This window comes from Taudactylus pleione, unplaced genomic scaffold (assembly GCF_031769625.1).
Source record: "Taudactylus pleione unplaced genomic scaffold, aTauple2 ptg000105l, whole genome shotgun sequence".
Taxonomy (NCBI): domain Eukaryota; kingdom Metazoa; phylum Chordata; class Amphibia; order Anura; family Myobatrachidae; genus Taudactylus; species Taudactylus pleione.
Window position 1 is genome coordinate 213,936 of NW_028284507.1, and position 20,589 is coordinate 234,524.

The following is a 20,589-nucleotide window of genomic DNA, read 5'->3' on the forward strand; positions in this document are numbered from 1 at the left end:
ACACACGATGGTATATCCTTGCAGAGGATGGTTTCCGAGCCCTTAGCATTGTTTGCACTACAGAGCTGGAAAACCCCCTGGACCTTAACATGGCCGTCTCAACAGCCATGCCGTCAAAGACAGCAGAGTCAGGTCCGGGTGAAGACAATGACCCTGTGACAAGAGGTCCGGGCGTAACGGCAACCGCAGAGGAATGTCCCTGGAGGTCTGAGAACCAGTGCCTCCGGGGCCACGCGGGAGCTATCAACAGGAGCGTCCCTCCTTCCTGTTTGAATTTCCGGATTACCCGTGGAAGAAGGGAAAACAGAGGAAACAGATAAGCAAACCGGAACGTCCACCGGACGGACAGAGCATCCACCAGAGACGCCTTTTCGTCTCTTGTGCGAGACCCGTACACCGGCAACTTGTTGTTGTGCCGTGACGCCATGAGGTCGATCTCTGGAAGACCCCACCTGTCCACCAGAAGTTGAAAGACGTCCTGGTGCAGAGACCATTCCCCCGAATGAACGTCCTGGCGACTGAGAAAGTCCGCCTCCCAGTTTAGGACTCCCGGGATGAAGACTGCTGATATGGCTGGGAGATTGCGCTCCGCCCAAACCGGATTCGGGACACCTCTACGAGAGCCGCCTGACTTCGGGTTCCTCCTTGCCGATTTATGTAGGCCACGGTGGTAGCGTTGTCCGACTGGACCTGCACCGGGTGACCTTGGAGAACCCGATGTGCCTGCTGGAGAGCATTGAAAACCGCGCGGAGCTCCAAGATGTTTATTGGAAGCTCCGCTTCCGCCCGAGTCCACCTGCCCTGGAACAAGTGTGGACCCATGACTGCTCCCCAGCCCCGAAGACTGGCGTCCATTGTCAACAGGACCCAATTCGCCACCCAGAACGGACGACCCCTGGGTCGTCTGCAACCACCAGGCTAGAGCCAGGCGAACCTCCGGAGTGAGCACCATCGTCTGGAATTTTAGACTCTGAGGCAGTCCATTCCATTTGGACAGGATCAATTGCTGCAGAGGTCTGGAGTGAAACTGGGCATATTCCACCATGTCGAATACTGACACCATGGAGGCCAGTAACCTCATCGCCGAGTGCAGAGACGCACGGCGATTCTGCAGACAACTGCGCATCCTCAACTGCAAAGCAGAGATCTTTTCCCCCGTCACAAAGATCCTTTGCTGTCCGGAGTCCAATAAGGCTGCGAGGTGCAGAATCCTCTGAGACGGGATCAGGGTGGACTTCTGCCAGTTTATCAACCAGCCGTGCCGTTGCAGTACCGCAATGGTCAGGTCCAAGTGGCGTAGAAGGAGCTCTGGAGATCCTGCCACCAACAGAAGGTCGTCAAAGTACGGTAACATGCGGACTCCCTGCAGCCGCAGGGAAGCCGCCATCACCTTGGTGAACACACGCGGTGCTGTCGCCAGCCCAAAAGGTAACGCCCGATACTGAAAGTGGTCGTTGCGGATTGCAAACCTGAGGAATTGTTGATGGCGTAAAAGAATAGGGACATGCAGGTAAGCGTCCTGTATGTCCAACGACACCATGTAATCCCCAGGTTCCAGCGCCAGAATGATGGACCGTAGGGTCTCCATCCGAAACCTCGGCACCCGCAAAGACTTGTTGAGTGCTTTGAGGTTGAGGATCGGACGATATGACCCATTGGGTTTCTGCACCAAAAACAGATTGGAATAGAAACCCTGGTCCCTCTGGGAGAATGGAACAAGCACTATAACTCCAGCCTGGAGCATAGTGTGCAAAACCTTCCGCAGTTCCATGGCTTTGTTCCGGTCTGATGGAAGACCCGTGGTGAAGAATCGAGACGGGGGCCTGTGCCGAAAGGAGAGGGCGTACCCGTGAGAAACCACCTCGAGAACCCAAGTGTCTGTCGTGGTAACCGACCAACACTGGGCGAACTGCAGCAGGCGGCCTCCCACTTTGGGATCCCCCAAAGGGAGGCCCGGACCGTCAGGCCACAGGCTTGTCATCCAGCTTAGGGGCCGGACGTCTGGTACTCCAGGCCTGTTTCCGGAGCTTGGCTGATTTTTTGGGGCCAGCCTGTCTGGGAAAAGACTGCGTCTTAGGCCTACCCTGGGCCTTGTAAGGCCGAAAGGACGACGTACCCGAACCGGAAGGAACCGCAGCAGACGGAAGACACGCCGATTTGGCTGCCGCCAGCGTGGCTACGATTTTGTCCAGATCCGGACCAAAGAGGACTTCTCCATTAAAAGGCAAAGCTTCCAAGCCCTTCTTGGAATCAGCGTCCGCCTTCCAAGATCGCAACCATAAGGTGCGACGAGCAGCTACAGCTGCCGAAGAAATCCGAGATGCCAGGGTACTGATATCCAAGGCCGCCTCATTGATATAAGTGGCCGAGTCCTGGAGATTGCCTATCAACTCGGTCTGTTCAGCCGAACAGTCGGAATCGAGAGACGCCTCCTAACTATCAGCCCAGCGCTCCATAGCTCTGGCTACCCAACAAATGGCCATAGCCAGCCTAGCTGCTCCCCCGGCAAGGGAATAAACGGACTTTAGGCAGATCTCTACCTTACGGTCCGTAGCATCCTTCAAGGAAGACATGGAGGGCATGGGCAATGTGGCACTTCGGACTAGGCGTGTCACATGAGAATCCACCTGTGGAGGGGATAAGCCACCGCCAAGCGTCTCTGAGGCTGATACCGTTTGCCAGGATGTTTCCACGCCTCCTCTAAATGGTCCACTAACTCACCCAAAAGAGGAAACACTGTGGCGTCACCCTTAATATCCTTAAAAAAAGGCATATTTAGATTTGGACACCGGAGGATTATCATCCTCAATCACTAAAGCTGTGTGGACTGCCCGAATAAGTCCAGGTATATAAACCTTGGACCTAGCGTCCGACTCTTTAGTACGGAGAGGTTCCTGGTCCGAAAGATCCAGAATCTCCCCATCAGACGTCACGTCGTCATCCTCATAAGGGGCAGACAGAGACGCCACCGGCCGCAACACAGACTCCCCCTGTAACACGTCCGACAAGTGCTGTACAGAACTTGTCAGAGAATTAACCCACGCAGGCTCCTGAGAGACTTGGGGAAGGGAAATGGGGAGACTGTGTGGTACCATCAATTGTCTCGGGAAACCCTGCATGGGTGACGACACCACTGACTGCTGGGACAATCCCATCTGTGAGAACGCAGGCTGCGGAGCTAACTGGCCCACGAGGGTTGTAAGCGCTTTGGTGAAACAAGCCCAGGGCGGCTCCTGTACCGGGGCCGTGACAGCAATTGGCCGCGCCAATAAATAACACTACCGACATAGCCCCTCCGCGCTACCCTCCTCCTTCGCTATTGGTACCTTACACGTAGTACACATAAGCTGGAGAGGAAAGTCACTCTCAGACATGATGGCAAGTATGTGACCCCTCTCACTGATACTTGTTAGTATATTGTGAGACCACCCTGCAATCACCGCACCGCAAGGGCTTTAGCAGAAAAAGATGAGGGACAGTGAAATGGCTGACAGTAGACAATGAAAGTACAGGCAGCAGCACTAGCAGAAGTCACATACAATGCAAAGAAAATCAATTCCTGCACTATCAGCGTTGATACTCAACTACGCAGACACGGAGCCTGGTAGGACACAGCGCTGCATACACAGACCTGAACCCAACGGAGGAGAGGTATGCCGGGGGACCCAGACCGCGATGCCACCACTCCAAAGCTTCCAGCAGCGTTCACCATGCGCCTTGTAAAGATGGCCACCGAGGAGCATAGAGGAGGCTGGCCTGGGGGAGGAGCGCTGCCACAGGGCCAGTCAGCACAGTGCAGAGGGCTGTGTACAGGGAAGGCGTGCTCCCCTGGCATGCAATTAACCCCTGGGACGCCGCAGGGCTACCGCTCAGCCGCGGTCCGCTGTCCCAGGGGGGTAGTGGAAGCGCAGGTTAGGTACCTGGCTCCACGCTGCAGCCAGTAGTCCCCAGGGAGCCCCCTGCCTGGGGACTCTGGACCATGTTTCAGCAGGGTCCCACCGCGGGACCCCGCTGCTTACCTGCTGCCCCCTTGGATCCGGCCATGGTCCCAAACATCTGGGGTCACCGCTAGCTGTGACCCCAGATGCTTACCAGCATCCCCGGATCTGTACCGGCGGGGGTGTAGGGAAGACAGCATGGACGTCAGCACTGACTGTCCATGCTGTACTTCCAGATGTGCAGCCACAGCTGCATTGGAGAAAACTTCAGGGGCTATTCTTAGCCCCCCTCTAACAGGTGCATCCGACTCCGGCCGGGCACCAAAAGAAACTGAGATGCCTTGGCTCGGGGGTGGGGTATAGGAGGGGGACCCTAGTGCATCCTGGGAGGCTGAAAACTTAACTCTATGGTGCCCGATGCCTGACATCATCACCTATACCCCCAAGGTATCCTATGGATACCCTATGGACCCTGATGTAGAAACACTGGTTTATTGCTCAAAGACAATGATCGACCACATGTTGCTGCTGTTGCATTGGCAGCACTGACTGACATTAATGGGACAACACTGGAACACCCTCCGTATACACCGGACTTAGCGCCCTGTGATTTCTGGCCATTCCCAAGCCTGAAAAAACGACTGTACAGAAAGAAGTTCTCAACAGATGATGAAATAGTAAATGCCACAGCTGCAACACTAACAGTGATGTCACAAACAGTCTACTGCTCGTCTTTCAATCATTGTTGAAACGCTGCAAAAATGTATTGAATATGAAGGACGTGACGCTAAAAAAAGAAGAATGTTCAGATCCTGTGGAGTCATCTGATTCTGAATAAAAAAATCAGTCTCATTACTTTTCAATCAGCCCTCCTATAAGACAGTTCTTGGGCCAAATGTTACTTTACTTCCAAAGCTAATATCAGAATTGCATGTGAATGTGTTCTGTCTACCTCGGTTAGGCCAGTAAGCATTTTTTTTTGGATGTGGTAAAATAAAAAATAAAAACTTGGATAAAACAACTATTTATTTAGACAGAAGAGTAAAGAGGAGATGCTGTCACCAAATCCACTATTGGGTTATAGCTTGTATTAAATAGGCATGGTCAAGAAGTTTCAGATTCAATTAAGGCACGTTTGATGCACTGGCATAATTCTAGGCATAATTTCTCCAAACATTATAGTATTATTATTATGGTACTTATATAGTGACACAAAGACATAAGTTTGGCAATCCCTCATCTAAAGCTGGGTACACACTATGACCGATCCATCGTCAGAGCAGCCATTTGGTCAGCTATACAAGCTTACCAATCTGCTGCTCAGTATGTCTGGGCTGACATCACAACTGGGCATTAAATTTGGTCCTCTGCAGCAATTGCATAGGTCGCCCATACACACAGCCAGACATGCCGATATATCTGCATTAGCTGTGCCGCAGGGCCGACCTGATATGTCTGCGAATTCCCCGATCCCGAGCCAAAAATGGTCAGAATTGGCAGATCAAGGATTTATTTATTTATTTTTTTACATGTTAAATTTCCCAGATCCAACGACAAATTGCCGATCTTTAATGCCCGTGGATCGGAACGCGGTTTGGCAGCATGGGGAATCAGGCCGTAGAGGTATGGGCCCCTTAAAACAACAGTGGGCTCTGGCAGTCCTTCCGATATTGACATAACGTATTAAGCATACCACGACTCCATCCAACAGCAAGCTTTCTGCCTTCTGTACCAGAGGAAAGCTAAGTCAGGGAATAATTTTCTCTGTCAAGTAGAATTACCGTTAAAGTCTGTCTTTTCCTACATTCTCCTTAATCTACATCGGCCTGGACAGGGGAAGATGGGATGGTCATGTAACTGCGCTCCTGCTCTAATGGCTGATAAAATGTGGCTGCTAGTGGCACTTTTCCTTGACCTTTAATATACTACTTTAAAGCCATCTACCTAATATCTATAAACCACCACATCCATCATCAAGCATGTCAGAAAATTGTTACCTGCAGAATCAGAAATTTTAATGCAATTTTTTGATATTGGTTAAAACACCTCTTTGCTATACACTAGTTTTATAATATGTTAGTTACCGGACATGAGGTCTATAAAATAGTAATTTCCGACAGACTTGTTTTTTTGATAAATATTGCTTAAGTCACTTTCTTAGGTCAACAGCTAGCATATTAGTGGTAGTTCAAGCATTTCCCATTTAATCCCATTTTAAAAGACTTCATCATTTTGCAATTCTCCGTTTCAGAGAGCACATTTATCAAATGGATAATTATATATTTTCAGAACATAAATACAGTGCTAAGGACACATTGTGTGCAGAAGTGAGCTGGATTCTATAGTTCTCTCTTAGGACATCCAGATAAGTCACAGTGTGAATTACAAAGCAAGATGTTAGGTAATCTAATTAATTATTCTGGGCGCTGGTATTGCCAGAAAGCCATCTCTCCATCGTCACTGCAAGACGCCAGCAGACCAGGTTGCTTGGGGTGCCACGCCACACAGTTGATGTCCTGGGAGTGGGCCCGTGGCACGTGAGCCGTTAAAGAGAATGTCGGCTGCATAGGGTCAGAGCTTGGGTCTTCTTCAAATATCCGGATGGCATCATCTCCACAGGCTGTAGCAATGGAACCAGTCAGATGGCTCCTACATAGAACAGGGAATGAAATGTGGACAGTGACCAGGATAGAGCTACAATCCCATCAAAGATATGAACGACAGAAAAGAAAATGCTATACAGCTTACCAGTTAATATCATAGATGGTCCTAGTGTGGTATCCTGTCAGGGTGCATACACACGTCCAGCTGGGGTCTTTCTTACTTACCCCTATAGAAAGTTAAGTTATTTTTAAAGGTCTGCTCTCAATGCTAAAAATAAACATAGAAATCAACACTCTAAAGCATTAACACAACTGGACTGTAATAAAACATTTCGGCATGCTATTTGACCCTCTGCTCACCTTGCTCTTTTCCAGAGCCGACATCTTTCCAGATGCGCACAGTCCTATCGTCGCTGCATGTAGCCAGCTGGTCCCCACTCTGATTAAAAGACAGACTCCATACCGTAGATGTGTGACCTTCCAGGGTAGCACAGCACACCCAGTCATCCTCCTCCTCACGGTACAACTTCACGGTGTCATCATAGCTGGCTGAGGCCAACAGCTGGATGAGGAAAGGAAATAAGTGGTGATAATGCTGTATTGTTAGGGTGACAAATACGTTATCACATTATTGAATTATTAGTGTTAAATTCTGTAGATAGGTTTCTTTCCCCAGTGTATGCGATATTAATCTGGGAGTAAAAAACAACAAAGAACCCAATTTTGAGTCATACGTAATATGGCGACTACAGTGTACGCCTCTGTTCTGAGTCACAGGTACCTTTCCCAATGTACCGCTCCACTGCTTCGTTCGCAATAGCAGCCGTCATCACTATCATCGGCACTTGCCCCATGATCGGTGTAGGAGATCAGTCTGCATTTGGCGTCCACAAGGCGCATACACGACTCCGAATAGTGCAAACGTTTGGCAGCACGCCCATGACACACCCACAAGACAGTTCTCGAGAGTGCTCGCATTGTTGCTACCCAGAAATGTACACTTAGCAGCGCCGTAGAGAGACGTCTGCGACCCTGAATCGTGGATACTTTTGCAAAGGTGAGCATGCAGATGCTCATGTGCGGTATGGTAACATAATAAAACATAAGATCGCTAGTTGCGGCTGTATACGGAATCCCGTTAGACGCAGAACTAGGCCCAAAGTGTGCAATGGTAACTTGTGAGAGATTAGAAGGAGGTCTGGATTTCCTCATCGCTCACCTCCTGGTTAGGGTGCCATGCGACATGCTTCACATCCTGCGTGTGCGAGTTCAGTACACTGACACACTCATATTCTTCTTCTTCATCCACTGGAGCAAAAAACACACAAAGTTCACATTCATTTTACCAAATGAATTGTCCTAATATCTTGGCAGCTAATGTGTAAACTGAACCAATATTCACAATAGCATGGCCTTCCTAGTGCAAATTGTCAGATGAAAGTACTTAGAATGGGCTGTTATTTAATAAATATGACATCTCTGAAGGCATCGTGGCTGCATTATCATGAATACATGTTTAACTTTACTGGCTGCCTCCATAGCGTGTTGGCCACAGATACTGCACGTATGCCAGCTGTCAGGTAGCAAGCTCACCTTCCCATACCCAGACACTCTTGTCCCGGCTGCATGTGGCCAGGAGATTTCCAGACGGTGCCCATGCCACAGATTTCACCTCATTTTCATGTCCCTCAAGGGTGGTTACACACTGAAACAAGAACATAAATATTTTAAAGAAACAAACACGGCACCAGTGCTTGCAACTTACAGTCACCCTTTAGGTTTATTATTTATTCCTAACCACTGATATCTCTGTACCTCAAATTCCTCCTTCTTTTTCATCCAGATGCAGGTGGTGGCATCAAAACTGACAGATGCTAAGTAGTTACCACAAGGTGACCATGCAACTTTACGGACTGTTCGCTGGTGCCCTTCGCCAAGGACTGACTTGCATACCCAGGTATCATCTGCACGGTGTAAGTAAAGGAGATACTTAATAAAGCAGGGAGTAGACAAACAAAAAAACAGATTCACATAAAACTACATTTATGTTTTGTTCAACAATTTTCATTTACTAAAAGAAAAGAAAAAAAAAAGTCAAGTGTAACGTACACCATACAAGCATTCATCTATCTGGGTCATCGTTCCATTTTAGTCTTGGAATATTTCTAGTAACGTCACTGAGGCACTTATTGGTATATTTACTAAAGTGAGAGTTTCTAGAAGTGGAGATGTTGCCCATAGCAACCAATCAGATTCTACTTAACATTTATCTAGCACTTTCTAGAAGATAATAGCTAGAATCTGATTGGTTGCTAAGTAGAATCTGACTGGTTGCTATGGGCAACATCTCCACTTCTAAAACCTCTCACTTTAGTACAAACACCCCTTAGACTTCATGCCTGCCTCTGGATTTGGAGATCAGAAATGGTAATATCATTGGAGGGAAGCACAGAGGGAGTGGAGATTTAGGGTGTGCACCAGTATAGATTACAAATACAATTACTGTGTGCCCAAGTAAGTAAATCTGCTAAGCGTTCTTGCTGTACAGAGAGACATAAGTTTAGAACTCAAGCACCTGACTGACCCTTTCTCTAGTCCATCAGACTACGGATGGCAGACAGAAGAAATTAATGTAAATCTTATGTAATATCCAATTGTTTGCAGAAGACTGAATAATATGGAAACAAACAGCACTCCCTGATCGGATACAATATGGAAAGATAGATCTTGTATAGCATTTTTATTAAAAAAAAAAAAAAAAGTTTTATGAGAACTATGTGTTTGACCACCACTTAAGCAGATGACATTTTAGATAGATAAATGATAAAACATGACTCAAATGACGACAAAATCCTAAAAAGGGTGGAAGAATCAGTTCCATAATATGAAAGAGCTTCATTTTGTGTGCAAAAGGGACTGGCCGAGATGAAATAGGTTATACCAATAAATCTTTGTGAAGAGTTCCAATGATGTTCTGTTTTTAATGAGTGGATTACCTGCACGCAAACCAAGCACAGATAATGAAATGAAGATTCCTAGCAGGGTTGCACGATTTAAATCAAACAATTTAAATCAAATGATGTAGCTGTAGCTCTGGATCGTGCACAAAGACGCAACTGCACAATCAGTGATGTCGTACAAGTGTGGAAGAAGCTGTTAGATGATATTGAAGAGATTGGACACCACAGAGCAATGTAGTAAAGATGGCAAAGGCAATAGCTAAAATTGCACTCACAGATGCCCACTTGCTGGCTAATCTACTTGATCCTAGGTACAGGGGGAAAAAAATCTTAGTCCTGCTGAAATTGAGACTGCTATAGTTTGCTCATGCCAATAATCGTCAAATTATGCCGGTCATCATCAACTTTCGTGCATCCATGAAACCATTTCATTTGCAGTATACATGTTTGAAGTGGATGCCAAGTATCTCCTCCTGGTGGATGTCCTATGCAGCTCAACTTCAGTTAGACACTTCTGTAGTAAATCTTCTGAAGCAGATGTTCACCGCAGTTTTCATCAACTGCAGGAATTGAAAGGATTTTTTTCAACGTACAGTTTTGTACAATCCAAAACACGCAACAGATTGGGAAATGAAAAAGCAGCTAAGCTGGTTGCATTCTACAGAGCCTTTTCTGTTGAGGACAAACGTGAGGACGTGGACAAAGACATGTACATGTTTGACTCAGACTCAAACAACTGACTGAGTGAAATTCAGAGCCTAATTGTACTTCTTGATGCAACTGTTTAGTGCACAGGTTCTCAAACTCGGTCCTCAGGACCCCACACAGTGCATATTTTGCAAGTCTCCTCACAATCACAAGTGTAATAATTAGCTTCACCTGTGGATCTTTCAAAATGTGTCAATGAGTAATGACTACACCTGTGCACTTGCTGGGTGACCTGGAAAACGTGACCTGTGTGGGGTCCTGAGGACCGAGTTTGAGAACCTCTGGTTTAGTGTGTATTTATTATATTACTGTGTAAATTTTGTCAGTGTTCTCACTTCAAAAATTGTTCATTTATTACTAAAACATGATTTAAACATCTGAAATTAGTTTGCTTAAAAAAAATTAATAAAAAAATCCTATTTAAATCCAAAAAATCCGATTTAAATCAAATAAATCCAATATTTTTTTTATAACAAAAAAAAAAAAAAAAAAAAATCAGATTTCTTTTATGCAACCCTAATTCCTAGCAACAAATGTTTACAATCATTGATGCTGCCACAATTTAGGAAGGTTCTGACACAAGGGATTGTGTAGATTTACACTGTCCAGGCGATGAAATGGGAGAGAACATCAGGCTTAACATTATTGGTACCTAGGCAATAAGGGAGAATGAAACCAAGCAGAGTGAAGAGTGGCTACCTGGCTTGTCAAGGATCTAACATCTGGGCAGACTGAAAATACTGAGAGTTGTGATCAGTCAAAGTGGTGATAGGATGAAGTCGTACTTTTAAAAGCAGTCAACACTCCCCCAAGGAGAGCTTAACAGCCAACCGTTCTCTGTCACCAAGAGTAGTTCTTCTAAGCAGATAAATTGCTTGGAGAAAGATGCCTTTTATGATGTCAGCGAGGTTTATTGTATCTAAATAAGCTTGTCCTTACTCCAATCAAGCAGGCATATTATCTCAAGTAAGAAAGATAGCATTAACGTGGACGAAAACAGCCATGTATCTGAATCCATCTCGTTCCTACACTTCCTGGGGACGTTCTGTATTAGTGTCCTAAAAATCCAGCATATCTGTATTGTTTCAATATTACTTGTGCTACTTGAGCCATTACTGAGTATCTCCGATAACTAGCATTTATGGCAAGAGGGAAACCTATAAAGATGATGACCTTTCCTCAACTTCTCTCTCTTTTACAGTCTTTGCCTGTTCTCACACGATAAGATGTTAAACTCATTAACGTTGGCTTTTGTGGGTCTATTTGGCAGGGTAGAAGAGCATGGAAAGTCTCAGGAAACTCTTCAAACCCAAATCCGAACGGTGGAGTAAATTTTCCAAATGTCCCTAATTATATAATCATGCAAATTTTCTGTGATACCTGGTTGTTTGGTTACAGGACCATGACAACTACATTAATACATTCCTAGAAAAACTATTTTTTTTTCTAAACATGAATATTAAATAATGTAATCCCTATGTATGATCAGGAACTCCCCTTTGGAATCAGAGATAACCCTCTTTTATGGACAACCAGGAAATTGTGGAATATCCTTCACCATAAGGCTTGGCTAAACACTATCACTTTGCCTCTTAAACAAAATCAGAAATTCCAAGATGTCATTGCTTCCTATTCGTTTACAATATAGAAGGTGGGTTACTCACTGTAAATTATCTCATTAACTGCTCAACATAAAAGGCTCTGGAGGTTGCGGAGATATTTGCAACTAGACATGCATTTCAATTAGCCTTACAGCAATATTACTTTACAAAAAGCCTATCCCATTGGGTTTTGCCAAAGACTGTTTGCAAGGCATTGCACCATGTAAGCATAAGTACCCTAGAGTGCACTATTTCTGCTAGATCATGTATTTTATATAGGATGGGACACTTCTTACTTGGAGCTGCCAAGAGTACATCATCGATTATCTGCAGAGCTTTACGTGTAGAATAATTTCTTTTGCAAACACCTTTACTCACTAAAGCCATCTTGTCTTATAGATTCCTAAGGGAGAAACCTAACCATGAAACGGGCAGTAGCAGACTTACGCAATGGTTTGTCCATTTGCTTTACTGATTTGATACGTGCCTTCTCCTAATCCCGAAATTCGCTAACAGCCAGCACAAATAATTATTTCTTTATATAGAACATAAAACTTCTCTCTCTCCCCACAGAAGGTACCTTATGGGTCTATCGGTTTCATGTAAATGCCCCATGTGTAATCATGGCGAAGTTGATCTTTATCACTGCTAGTATTACATTTTGTAGCACACATGCCTCATTTCTCATGTAAAGGCTGTGTAAGGGCTGGGTAAACGGTCAAGTGTAAGGGTTCTGAACGACAAAGGCCAAACTGCGATGGCTAATGACTAGCTCAGAGCATCTCCAAAACAGCAGGCCCCATTTTGCAGTGGTTAGTACCTAGTGGTCGAAGGAAGGACGACCAACGAACCAGCGTCAGAGTCATGGGCGCCCAATGCTCCTTGATGCACGTGGGGAGCGAAGGCTAGCCCGTCTGGTCCGATAACATAGAAGAGGTACTGCAGTACAAATTGCTGAAAAAGTTAATTCTGGCTATGATAGAAAGGTGTCAGGACACGCAGTGATCGAAGCTTGCTGCATATGGGGATGCATAGCTACAGACCAGTCAGAGTGCCCATGCTGAACCCTATCCACTACCGAAAGTACCTACAATGGGCACGCGAGCGTCAGAACTGGACCATGTAGCAATTGAAGGTGGGCTGATCTGTAGAATTATGTTTTCTTTTACATCATGTGAGATGACAGCAGGATGCACTATGGGAAGATGGCAAGCCAGCGGAAGGAGTGTGATGCTCTGGGCAATGTTCAGGTTGGAAACCTGGGTTCCGACATTCATGTGGATGTCACTTTGACACGTACCACCTACTTGAACAATGTTGCAGACCAAGTATACTCCTTCATGGCAACGGTATTCCCTGACGGCAGTGGCCTCTTTCACCAGGATAATGCACCCTACCACACTGTAAAAATTGTTCAGGAATGGTTGAAGAAACATTACAAAAAATTCAAGGTGTTGACTTGACCTCCAAATTCCCCAGATCTCAATCCAATCAAGCACCTGTGGGATGTGCTGGAAAAACAAGTCTGAGCCATGGAGACCCCCACCTCACGACTTACAAGTCTTAAAGGAGCTGCTGCTAACGTTTTGGTGCCAGATACCACAGGACACCTTCAGAGGTCTTGTGGAGTCCATGCCTCAACGGATTAGAGCTGTTTCGGTGGCACGAGGGGGACCTACACAAAACTGAACAGGTGGTTTTAATATTAGGGCTGATGGGTGTGTAAATTAGATATGATCACCACGCTGCTCCTCACCAACAGCAAAGGACTCAGAACTGATAGTACTCCTACTATGCTTTTCGAGAATGACTTCGACTGGTCACAGTAGTAAGCATAAAAAAGGGCTACTTAGCAGCAATACGAGATAATGCCACAGAGGACGGCAGTATATGATCAGATGAGAGCTGACTACAGCAAGGAGAAATACATTGCAGACAACAGGAAGGGATAACAACTGCATAGTGCTGGGGCTCAAGGACGGAATAATAATTGTTGAGAGCACAGTGTTATTATATGGTCAGACTTGCATGTATTTTAGTGTGGATGTGTGCTTCTGTAAGCAGTGAGTATATGACACAAATGGTTCTGTGCAGTGTTGATAGAAGGGTATTGTCTACAGACAAAGGTGTGGATACAGAATTAGGCATACTGCCATTTACATAGCGTAAATATGTACTGCTCCTGCTCACCAACAAAAGCATACACATATGCAGATTTAGTACTTGTAACTCCTTACGCTTATTGATTGGGTACAATAAGAAGATATATGCTTTACAATAACCACATCATTTGTGGGTTCCTGAGAACTGGTGTAAATACACAAGAACAATGAGGATGGTTGTAAGAACTAGCTAGCCGCTTCCGTTTGGCTGCTTGCGGAATCCGCTCTAAAGCAGATTCTTTATTGATTGTGCCGAAATATCATTTTCTGAGCATATTTCAACATTAATTTTCTGTGACCATCATTTGTACGCAAGATTATACCCGCTATTTTATTGGGTTTTGTTGTTTGTTTTTTCATTTACATCAAACCTAATAGTGAATCCTTTTTTTCTGCATTAAAACTAATGTTAGCAAATGTTTCTTGTGCTTATGACTTAGATGTCAGTGTATCTGGGTACAAGTACACCTGGTGCATATTCTACAGGTGCAGAGCTCTAAGCACCTTGCAATGTCGACCACATTTCGGCATAAATATGCTATTGTTATACGCAGCTTTTTAAAAATTTTGGATGCACATGCGTCAAACTCCAAAATATTATGCCACCAAACTTTCCACTCCATTTATGATTTAAGTTAAATTATTTTAAATTCATTAATTGATGATGGCTGCAGGGAGACAGACTGTGGATTATGTCTTCCCACTAGGAGGTAGGGCACCGGAAGATGATCAGACTTCTTCACTGCCCCGTAACTCTCCTGCTCCTCCACAGTTTACAAATAAAAAAGCAAGGAGAACACAAAAGGGGAGAGTAGAATAGAGACCTTGTATTGACAGGTCGCTTGATCTGGGTTCCCCTATAGTTTCGGAGAAAGAAGTCTAACAAGCACAAAAATCCCCTTGTCACCTTCAGCAGTAGGGGGACATAAAGTAAAGAATGTCCCAAAACCACCATCAACAGGAGGGGAGGAAGAATGAAAGACTGTATGTAGGACTTTGCTACCAAAGTTAGTCCCCACATAGGAAGTAATGTGTACAATTTTCAAAAAGTACATGGGTTGATCAGATGGACATTTTTCATACCTGGCTCATCGAAGTCCAATAACATAGCACAGAGAAGGACTGACTTTCCAGGGCAGAAGAGGCAGTCTGGTGCCTCATGGATTGGTCTCATTACCATTTAGCTCCTGTGCAGAACAAAGAGCTCTTGAAGTCTGAGTGAAAGGAATGCTTTCTGCAATAGCACACTTGTTACTTCTCTTGCTCTAGCCTGAATAGGACATTCCCTGAAAAAGGCAGCATTGACAGTGATCTTTTTGGAACGACTGTCTGCTGGTCATAATTTTAATCATCTGGCCACTAAAATAGTAGCACCGAAGGACAAGCTGCATCTGCTTATCCCCAATTGTGCAATTTTGAAACCCGGTCAGGGATTTTATTTTGCCCAAATTACCCAAGTAAAGGTTGCCGTGGCCACCCATGTTGCTAAAATGGCTGGAATAAGTCCTAAACTAGAGGTGGAAAACAGGCTCTATAGAAAACCATCTAACCTCTTATCCGTGTTGTCCTAAAAGGTAAACAGCACTGGACGATTAATAGTGGTTTTCCTAGAAATTCTATGAGTTTCCAAAGCTGCCAAGGAATGTGCAAAAGCGCTCCACAATGCTGTGAGGTATAAAAGAGAGTGTGTGTATCCACCTATTACCTCAATACTACCTCAAAAATATAAAAAGGTAAACAACTAAGTGACAGGATTGTTTTCTAAAAAGGAAGCACAAGTGTTGACCATACAGTATTGTCTTTGGTCCCATCCTTGGCCTTCTCCCTGTTTACACCTTCCTCTTCAAGATCCTGCCACCAACCTAAGAGTATTCCTCAAAAGGCTAAGGCCCGTATTCAATTTCAGGCGAAAAGTCCATACTTTTCGCCTCCGTCTGTTTTCCAGGCGGAAAAAAGTATCGCGCGCGTGCCCGATATTCCCCGTATTCAATTTGAAAGGACGCAAAAATAGGATCCGGCAAAACTCGAAGCGCCGAAAAAAAACCCGGGAATTTTCGGGAAATCATCCTTGGCCGCCCCTAAAGATGTCCAGACATGGGGGATCACTATGGGTACCCCCGTTTTTGCCTGCTGAAGGGAAGTCGGGTTTTTAAATAGCCGTGGCAGGTGCATAAACGCGGCTTTGAAAAAAGGTGATGCAGAAGAGTATTTAGGAAATTTTTTGGGGAAAAGTAACTATGCCCATCAAATTTGGGGTACATGAAAATTGATGCAAGCATATTTTTAAGTCCATAAAAGGATTTTTTAAAATTCTTCAAAAATGCACCTGCCGCTACTACCGGCAATAAAGAAAACACCTGCCGCATACTTTGGAACCCCTCTGGATTGAATGTATCTATTTTAAAAGTGTTTTCCCTATTTTATTTTATTACCCCAAAATTTAACAATTTTTTGTGGTGTCTAGTTTTTTTTTTAGAACTTTTTTTTTTAACACACATCGTTTTTAGGAGGCATTCCCAGGGGTGCAGGCTATTTTTTTTTTTTTTAAGCCTGCACCCCTAAACCCCAATTCTGCACTTTTTTCGCCAGCTAAAGGCTGGAGAAAACTTATCCACGTTTTTTTACATTGACTTTTCGCACCGGCAAAAAGTCTTTGTAATTGAATACGGGGATAATGAAATCATCGGCGATAATTTATCGGGAATTTTGGGTTTTTCGCCTCAAATTGAGTACTGCCCTAAAAGGCAGATAGGGAAGATGCTCGCACTTTGGGGAAGGTAGAATCTGTAGGCACTCAACATTCATTGAAGAGTCCATGACAGTTTGAATTAACAGATGGTCCCCACATTTTCACTAATTTATAAAATATACTTTGCCACCTTTGATAAGAAAGTCCTCTAGGCACTTGTTCATTCTATGACATTGCTACTCTACTGCAGAGGGTGACTTTGGGACGCCATACAATCTCTGCTTATACTTAAGCTTCCTGTTAAATCTCCTTTCTCTGAGGCTGTAGAGACACAGAATAACCCCACCCAAGAGAGTGGTCTCTATTCTGCTGTCACCCACAGCACTTTACAGATAATATTTAGCCATTCACATCAGTCCCTGCACCAGTGGAGCTTACAATCTATGTTTCCTATCACATGTACACACACATACATACATACTAGGGTTAATTTGTTGTTGGGAGACAATTAACCTATTAGTATATTTTTGAATTGTAGGAGGAAATTCACTCAAGCAAGGGGATAATATACAAACTACACACAGATTGGGCTGTGGTGGGAGTCGTCCTTCCTAGGTTAATTGTAATCAGAAATGGAGCAGGGTTGTTAAAATCTGCTACTGTTCGTTTTTCTTTAAAGTGCTGTGTCTCCTGTGGGTGAAGAACAACCCATCTGTGTCTCCCTTGTGTTGAAGACTTTGAATCCCGCCAAGAGGGTCAAAGAATTGCATGTTATACAAAGTTAGCAAAAGTGTTTAAAACTCACGTCCTGCCCCATTGCATCTGGTCCAAAGTGTTTTTACAGTACCCTGTGCAGAATTGATTAAGAGCGTACAGTGTGATTAAATAAGGTTAAAATGATGACCTATGATGTGCGTAGGAAAAACAATGTTTCCCCATGATGACAATTTTATCTAAAATACCAGGCAAATTGTGCTCCGTTTTACAGCCCGATTCTGAGTCAGAATCAAAACTGCCGCAAGTGCGGGCAGCTGCGGACACCAGATTTGTTACCTTAGGCTAATGTGATTATTTGTACAGCATCACACAGACTCTCCAGCCACTGTTTACCCCATACCGAACCATCATCATTAGTTTCGGAACTTACACATGCTGGGTGTAAAATCAGTCCTAGATAATGTATGCCTCAGAATAGCAGTCTGGCTCTGTGCTCTTACAACACTCCCAGGAAATGGACCTCCTGCATGTGTTCGCAAGGTAGACGACACCCATTTCATGGACAGAGAAAACCAGCCAAGCACTAACCCGCTATCACAGTTCATACACATGCTGTGGTTTTGATAAAACTCACAAAATGCATCTGTTTGTACTTTTGTGTAACTCAATCTGATCCTTAGCGGTTTTCTTAAATTTAGTAATCTGTTAAATGATTTTCAGAATAATTCACAGACTTGTATTTGCAGCAGAACGCATCATATGCACCATTACTCAAACAAGGCAGCAGCATTGAACGCACCCTCCTTGCCCCAAATTCGGATTGTCTTATCCCCTCCACACGAAGCCAAGAGTGTTCCAGAGGGATTCCATGCTAGGAACCAGCAATGGGAGTCAGGGTGGGCGCTAAGCCGCGTCAACAGGGTTAGCGTGTCCTTCATACTGGATTTAACCTGTGAGGCAAGGGAGAGGAATATGTACATTACTCACATCACATACATATGTAATGTTCTGTCTATCATATCAATGTAACTTTTTTTTTTTAAAGACATTTTCCTTGCCTGATCTATACTCCCTGTCGCCAGACTCACAATTTCCAAGTGAGCATCTCCTCAGCCCAACGCATTTATGCTCCCCATCATCCTCTCCACACGCCCCACAGTCACTCTCCCCGTCACCCTCGCCACATGCCCCACATTCACTGTCCCCATCACCCTCTCCACACGCACCCACCCACATTCACTTTCCCCGTACATTTACACTCCCTGTCACCCTCCCCACATTCACTCTCCCCATCATCCTCTCCACATGCCCCACATTCACTCTCCTCCTCATTTCTCATCACCCTCATTTACTCTCCCCATCACCTCCTCTTCATTCCCCAACTTTATTCTCATCAGTCATTTATTTCATCTCCCACTTACCCTTACCCCCACCCCCATCACCTTCTCCGACAACCCAAGTTTCTTGTCCCTGTCACCCTCACCTAAGCGCCCCGCCCAGTACACTCCCCTTGTCACCCTTTTCAGTCCCCATGTACTCTCCGTCCCCGAATCCACAACCCTCCCATGTAATCTCCATCATCCTCTCCACAGCCCCCCATGTGCTCTCCATCTCCCTAACCACAGCCCCATAATGTGCTCTCGATGTCACCCTCTGCACAACCCCCCATGTTCTCTCCCTGTCACCCTCTCCACAGCCTCCCCCCATGTTCTCTCCCTGTCATCCTCTCCACAGCCTCCCCCATGTTCTCTCCGTCATCCTCGCCACAGCCTCCCCCCATGTTCTCTCCCTGTCATCCTCGCCACAGCCTCCCCCCATGTTCTCTCCCTGTCATCCTCGCCACAGCCTCCCCCCATGTTCTCTCCCTGTCATCCTCTCCGCCTCCCCCCATGTTCTCTCCCTGTCACCCTCTCCACCGCCTCCATGTTTTCTCCCTGTCACCCTTTCCACAGCCTCCCCCCATGTTCTCTCCCTGTCATCCTCTCCACAGCCTCCCCCATGTTTTCTCCCTGTCACCCTTTCCACAGCCTCCCCCCATGTTCTCTCCCTGTCATCCTCTCCACAGCCTCCCCCCATGTTCTCTCCCTGTCACCCTCTCCACCGCCTCCCCCATGTTTTCTCCCTGTCACCCTTTCCACAGCCTCCCCCCATGTTCTCTCCCTGTCATCCTCTCCACAGCCTCCCCCCATGTTCTCTCCCTGTCACCCTCTCCACAGCCTCCCCCATGTTCTCTCCCTGTCATCCTCGCCACAGCCTCCCCCCATGTTCTCTCCCTGTCATCCTCGCCACAGCCTCCCCCCCATGTTCTCTCCCTGTCATCCTCGCCACAGCCTCCCCCCATGTTCTCTCCCGGTCATCCTCACCACAGCCTCCCCCCATGTTCTCTCCCGGTCATCCTCGCCACAGCCTCCCCCTATGTTCTCTCCCGGTCATCCTCACCACAGCCTCCCCCATGTTCTCTCCCTGTCATCCTCTCTACAGCCTCCCCCCATGTTCTCTCCCTGTCACCCTCGCCTCCTCCCATGTTCTCTCCCTGTCACCCTCTCCCCAGCCTCCCCCATGTTCTCTCCCTGTCACCCTCTCCACCGCCTCCCCCCATGTTCTCTCCCTGTCACTCTTTCCACAGCCTCCCCCCATGTTCTCTCCCTGTCACCCTCGCCACCGCCTCCCCCCATGTTCTCTCCCTGTCACCCTCGCCACAGCCTCCGCCCATGTCCTCTCCCGGTCATCCTCTCCACAGCCTCCCCCCATGTTCTCTCCCTGTCACACTCGCCACAGCCTCCCCCCATGTTCTCTCCCTGTCATCCTCTCCACAGCCTCCCCCCATGTTCTCTCCCTGTCATCCTCCCCCCATGTTCTCTCCATGTCACCCTCGCCACCGCCTCCCCCCATGTTCTCTCCCTGTCACCCTCGCCACAGCCTCCCCCCATGTTCTCTCCCGGTCATCCTCGCCACAGCCTCCCCCCATGTTCTCTCCCGGTCATCCTCTCCACAGCCTCCCCCCATGTTCTCTCCCTGTCACCCTCGCCACCGCCTCCCCCCATGTTCTCGCCCTGTCATCCTCTCCACAGCCTCCCCCATGTTCTCTCCCTGTCGCTCACGTTAGCGTTATTACCTGTCCTGTGCGCACACACACACTTGAGTTCTCCCTCTCGCAGTGCATGCCGGTCTGGGCCCCCCCCGCAGATGACGTCCATGCAGGTTATATAAG

At 46.3% G+C, this 20,589-nt stretch overlaps 1 protein-coding gene across 1 annotated transcript; it reads right to left on the minus strand.

Annotated features, from left to right (window-relative positions):
- Positions 1–4,946: 4,946 nt before the first annotated feature.
- Positions 4,947–20,568, minus strand: CIAO1 (cytosolic iron-sulfur assembly component 1). Its single transcript, XM_088470856.1, has 8 exons — positions 20,494–20,568; positions 18,178–18,328; positions 8,357–8,505; positions 8,135–8,246; positions 7,761–7,849; positions 6,902–7,103; positions 6,687–6,768; positions 4,947–6,587 (listed from the first exon to the last, which is right to left on the minus strand). The coding sequence occupies exons 1-8, from the start codon at positions 20,539–20,541 to the stop codon at positions 6,353–6,355; spliced, it is 1,068 nt and encodes a 355-aa protein (XP_088326982.1). The 5' UTR covers positions 20,542–20,568; the 3' UTR covers positions 4,947–6,352.
- Between the last annotated feature and the right edge of the window lie 21 nt (positions 20,569–20,589).

Coding starts and splice junctions, on each gene's coding strand:
- CIAO1 (XM_088470856.1), bottom strand. CDS start 20,541: ATGCACTGCGAGAGGGAGAACTCAAGTGTGTGTGTGCGCACAGGACAG. Junction 8,506..18,177: donor CCGAATTTGGGGCAAGGAGG/GTGCGTTCAATG, acceptor TACACCGTGCAG/ATGATACCTGGGTATGCAAG. Junction 7,104..7,760: donor CATGGCACCCTAACCAGGAG/GTGAGCGATGAG, acceptor TTCCTCATCCAG/CTGTTGGCCTCAGCCAGCTA.